This window comes from Hipposideros armiger, unplaced genomic scaffold (genome assembly GCF_001890085.2).
Source record: "Hipposideros armiger isolate ML-2016 unplaced genomic scaffold, ASM189008v1 scaffold_350, whole genome shotgun sequence".
Taxonomy (NCBI): Eukaryota; Metazoa; Chordata; class Mammalia; order Chiroptera; family Hipposideridae; genus Hipposideros; species Hipposideros armiger.
The window spans coordinates 633624-639091 of NW_017731700.1; the positions used below are offsets into that span (position 1 = coordinate 633624).

The 5468-nt window shown below is 45.5% G+C and overlaps 1 protein-coding gene across 1 annotated transcript in view; it reads left to right on the forward strand.

Annotated features, from left to right (window-relative positions):
* Window positions 1-405: 405 nt before the first annotated feature.
* The window catches only part of NRK (Nik related kinase), a 166076-nt gene continuing 161013 nt past the window's right edge, over window positions 406-5468 (forward strand). Inside the window, exon 1 of the mRNA XM_019661488.1 lies at window positions 406-572. Coding sequence (XP_019517033.1) covers window positions 516-572 — 57 coding nt within the window. The 5' untranslated portion in view covers window positions 406-515. The remainder of the gene's footprint in view (window positions 573-5468) is intronic.

Here is a 5468-nt window from a genome sequence, read left to right on the forward strand (position 1 = left end):
CGCGAGGGGCGGCTCGCAAACCGTTATAGTCCTCCAGCACCTCCCTCCTCCAGTGCTCCCCCCACCCCCTTCCCGCCTCCTTGCCGCGCAGCTGCCCACCTGGCGACGTTACGCTTCACCAATCCCCTTCGAGCTGCTCCTGGGGGCCCCCACCTCCTTGCACCGCCCCCCTCCCCACCCTGAAAGAGGCACACCCGGCGGGGGCAGACACTGCTCTCGCCAGCGGAGCACCCCTCTAGCTTCTTGGTCTCCAAGACGGAAGCTCAGGCTCTTTTCTCGCCTTAGCCAAACTTGATTTCCCGCCTCGCAAACTCAGGCTTCCCTTCACTCCTAGCTCTTTTCCCACTTTCCCCTCCTCTGTCTCCCACGCCGCAAACCCCGGCCCCCCAGTCCTTTCCCCCGCCCTCTTCCTTCTCCTCTCCCCCCACCCCCCACCTTCAACTTCTTGTCCGCTTCCACTTCAGACACCCAGAGCGTGCGTAACTCATACTCCCGCTCCTGTTCCGCTCAAAGCCATGGCGGGACCTGGGGGTTGGAGGGACAAGGAGGTCACGGATCTGGGCCACTTGCCGGTGAGTAGAAAAGATCCGTCGCCCCCAAAGTGCTCTCTTCTTTCGGTTCTGAGCACCGGGGGAGGGGACAGACTTCCACAAGATGGGTTAGGCTAGAACTTCGAGCGTACCGCGGGTGCCGGTGGGGACCGCAAGAGCGGGCTTGCGGAAAAGGCGCCCCCGGGGCAGCCAGGGCACGCCAAATTCACGGAAAGGCAAAAGGACAGGGGAGAATAGGTGGCGGTGGTGCGGGCCCTAAACAGTGGGGCATTTTCTAAATGTGGTCCGTTTTTTTTCTAGTGGCGCTCCTGTACCTGCCCTAGAGAGGCTCCAGGAGAGGCCAAAGAGCGCAAGGACGCATGGGTTCCTTACAGCACTCCTCCCTATCACCCCACTGCCCCGTCATTTGCTTCTTTTTCCAGCGGAGACGCCCACTCACGGAATGATCATTACTTGTAGGTGACAGTGGGTTAGAAAATTAAAGCATTGGCATCTCACTTCTCTCACTTTCTAAAACCTTATTCTGCCAGGGCACTGTTCCAGATTTAGTATTGCAGGAGCAAAAGAACTCGACGCTGCTTGGGGAAGAAGTGAATTCTGCACACCCCAATTAAAAAAAAAAAAAAAAGAATTGCTCTCACTACCTAACCAGATTTAGCCTTTTCTTGCGGGATTCATTTGTGGTTTCTCCTTTTTCTGAATGTCCAGCTTTCTTCCAGAGTTGTAGTTGATTGGTAACCTATTATGACCATCGTTATTAGTAGACTTATTAATTTAGCAGCGCCATTTATTTCATTGGCATTTGGCTTCTGGCAGATACTGGATCCCACCCAAATCCGTTTTTTAAGTTCTCTTTTTAGATTGGCATTTTATTCGCACCCTCTCTTGAATGCAAAGGGCTCCTGGACTCTCTGAAAAGGAATAAGCATACATGTGCTAGAATGATCACAAGGCAACTGCAGTTCAGGGCAGTGGCCTGCTTGCTTTGGGAAAAGCTAAATATTAACCTTGAGGTTATAGTACTATTCAAAGTCGCAGTGCCTTAATTTTATACATATTTGGCATTTAAAGATTGTCATCTTAATGATGGCAGATGCCTAACCCCTCAAAGATGGGACATTCTCTAAGCTTCACCTATATAATTTTATATAGGATGGAGGAAGAGGTGATGCAGGTGGGTAACATTTTACCAATTGTTGTCAGTCTTTAAATAAACATGTCGAATTAGAAATAGCACTATGGTTATTGATGCAGCTTCATAAATAAAGTCACAGGATGTTTAAAAGTTAAATCTTTTTTCCACCCTGCATGCACCCAGTGCATACATGAGATGTCTGATACATGGAGGCCTCAATTGGTGGTTTCCTTTCTAAACAAAACTTTCATATTCTAACTAGATTTGTCCCACGTCAAAGTGTGAAACCAAATAATTAAACGTTATCCTCCTCCAACATTATCTGTATGGTGGGGGAAAGAGAAAAAAGTAAACTAGGGCAAATCATGTGAAACCACACATGGGCAAACTGAAAAAAAAATTTTTCTAAGGTTTACTAAAGAGAGGAATGGGAAGGACCACATAGAAATGGTAGAGCAGGGAATTCCAAACCCAAGGAGAAAGAAGAAAAGGTTTTATTGCCACACAGAAAAACTGGGGGGAAATGGCCCAGACTAGCTGACCCGGTCATGGCCCTGGGACATAAGAACTTGGTGAGAGCCAAGTAGATAAGGAGAAAGGCTGCAATCTTTACACTGCAGTTCAGTGGAATATTAGTTTTCTGGAGGTTAGTGGTGGTGTGGAGGGGAGAAAGATGAGGCTGGTTTTAAATATAGGAGTAGGGATAAGACACAAAACCTCAGGGCACTGATGCTTGGCCTCACTTTACAAACTTCATAAAAGTTTAATAAAGTCTTCAACTCCTAACAATTTCTAAATTTCTATTATACAGTAGTAATTATATCTGACTGTAAAGGTCTTCACCATCTGAACAAATTATGCATGATTATCCTCTCTCCCCAAACATAAAGGTCTAAACCCTAAGAAATCTAGCAGAAAAGTAGCATCCCCTTTGCAATGTGTTTGCTGTCATTTTTTTACAGACACAAGAAGTTCACTGTTGCTTTGGTCAAAGAGGCATATTTTAGTGATTTAGGATTTCTTTGTATTTGGCTTATTTCCTGAATATCTGAAGAAGTAAAAGTAAATGAAGAGGTCAAGAGACATCTAAGTTAGCGCTTTAGAAGTTTGCATTTTGGTGAAAAGTAGAGATGATAAAGCAAGTGAAGAAACCTGCGTGTGATGGGAACCCTTGTGATAATTATCCTCAATAGGATATTTTGGGTTGTTGGAAAAGTCGTGACGTGTTTTTGCAATGAAAAACATAGAAGAAAATACATCATGACTTTTCCAACAACCCAATATATGAAGGTCACAAAGTTGGAATCTGTCAACACCAAGTACACCAATTTGGCAACAGCCAGATAATGAGGGGTGATTCAGACCTTGGAGTTTCACATTGAGAAAAAAATCTTGCAGAGTATAGAATAATTAAATATGGGTTTGTTTTAAAATGGATATATTATGTCTTTTGTTGGGCTGGCCAGCTAAATGACTACAAGACAGGCTTGCTGTGCTAATTGGGATTTAAAGAAAGTGGTGGGAGGTTTTTGGTCTTTTTTGTTATTGCATAGATATTATTTTGAAACCTAAAATAGTAAGCAATAGTGAAAACTGGGGAAGCAGGAAGGGGTGAGGGAATTGTATAAGTTTTTTTTTGCATAATACCCTAATGTTAGAGACATAAAATAAGAGAGCTGTAATTTTTCCTGTTTGACTATTGAATAAATATTTCCTATATGTGACAAAACAAAAAGGAAAGGACTGAGATCTATGGTTTGTGCTTTCTTTTTGAAAAGAGAATTGCAAAGCCTTTGTGTGTGTGTGTGTGTGTGTGTGTGTGTGTGTTTCCACCTTGCCTGCCTGCAATACCTGGGGTTGTGATATATATATATATATATATATATATATATATATATATATATATANGGGGCGGGGGCGGGATGTGGCTAATTTCCTACGGAGTCATGAAGCTGCTAGCCTCCCACCAAGCCTTGCAACTAGAGAGCCCCATGATCTAGCCTGGAATCTTTTGCCTGGTCTGGACTTGTCCCCTTAGACAGGCTAAAACAGCCTCTGCCATTGGGGGCCACGGGGCATTTCCCCACAGCCTACCTTCAGCAAACCACATTGTCAAAAAAAAAAGTCTTGACTTATAACTATTTCTTACCTTTAGCAAAGAATCTCCGCAGAGTTTCTTTAAAGGTTGTATTTCTTGACTCCTTGTCGTGATTTCTAAAAACAAGGTGTGTATATAAAAGCATAACTTTCTATTAACTAGCTCACCTGCCCATCTCTAGTTATGAAAATATCTGTAGTTATTTTCAGACACATGTTTTGCACGATCCAGAAGAGTTTTACTGACCATCCAGAAATTCTTAAACTGTGTTTTGAAAGGGAAAGATTTTGTGCAGTGGAGTTGTCAAGATTTGAATCCTTGGGAAACGTAATTTCTGTATGGTTTACATCATATATAAGTTAACACGAAAATTCGATCCCGAACACCAGTTTCTTTTGGGAGGGAGATGGTAGTTTGTTTTCTCCGCTTCCGTTAACAGAGAATTTTCTTTATTTAGCGAGACCCGTTCCTCAGAGAGACTGTGGTGATTACAGAGCTCACTGAGTCTCCCGGAGGTTAAGGAATGTAAAGAGGTCAAACTCAGAAGCTGAAACAGACACGAAACAAACAAAATTCACCAATATATAAAGATAATAATTACAAAAGTTAGAAGCGTGGGTCAGAAATGGTGAGCTCCAGGTCGTTGGGAAGAATTATTTGGGTAAATCTTCCCAGAGGAGGTGAAATTTCTTAATCAAAAAAGAAAGAAAGAGGAAACACACCCCTCACATCGCGTTCCAACCCTGGAGTGCGGGTGCGGAACGCAGTCTGTGAGCTCCAGGAAAAGTAAGCAGCTTCGGGACATTTTTCTAAAGTGCTCTCTACAGTGCAAAAAGAGCTTAGAATGCGGTCAGTTTTACGCACCCACTCCCTTTCCTATAAAGTCTTCAAAAGGCGTCTTATGTCTCAAGGGTAAATCGCGTTTGTCAGATTCCTTTAAATCATTGTTTCAGACACCCTACGCTTCGTGGGTGAGCGGAGGCAAACAGCCTGGGCGTCCGGAAACGTTTTTGCAACAGATGAGCGAATGAATGAAGCTCAGCCCTAAAGTTGGAGACTGAGTAAGAATGCTGGCTTTCTCTGGGCATTGCGAAGACGGTGAACTACAAATTTTCGACTGGGAGAGCTGGGACATCAGAGGCTCAGTCAGTCTCTCATCCCAGCACCTGTGAACAGGTGCGGTGCCCATTGTGCGGCGAGGGCCTGGTACCAACTAGCCCGGGGCCAGAAGAGATGCGGCCCGCTTCGAGGAGACTTCACAGCGGCCCTGTTCACGCTGCGCTGCCCTGGGCTACTCGCTTCGAAAGCCGAGCTGTGGTAACCCCGTGGCGTTCTTAGTGCTCTCTCCCCGCCCACACAGGGGCTCGCCTAGGTCTGATCCCTAACCCAGTGGCAAGTCATTTCCTTATCTAACTCGATGAGTCTTTGCAGTAAATGGAACAATAAAATCAAGGAGCAGAAAGAGAAAATAGACAACTCGAAAAGTCACAAGTGTTTCGTGGGGAGATGGGGGCTAGCGGGCTGTTTAGACTGTGGCAGAGTTGTGGGGCCCAGACTGGGAGCGGTGCGGAGCGGGACCGGTTTTCCGGGGCTGGCAGCTGCCTCGAAAAAGTTTCCTGTGGAACACTCGCCAGCGGGGGCGGGGGCGGCGGGTGCAGCGGTGGACTTGGGAGGGAGTGGGAGG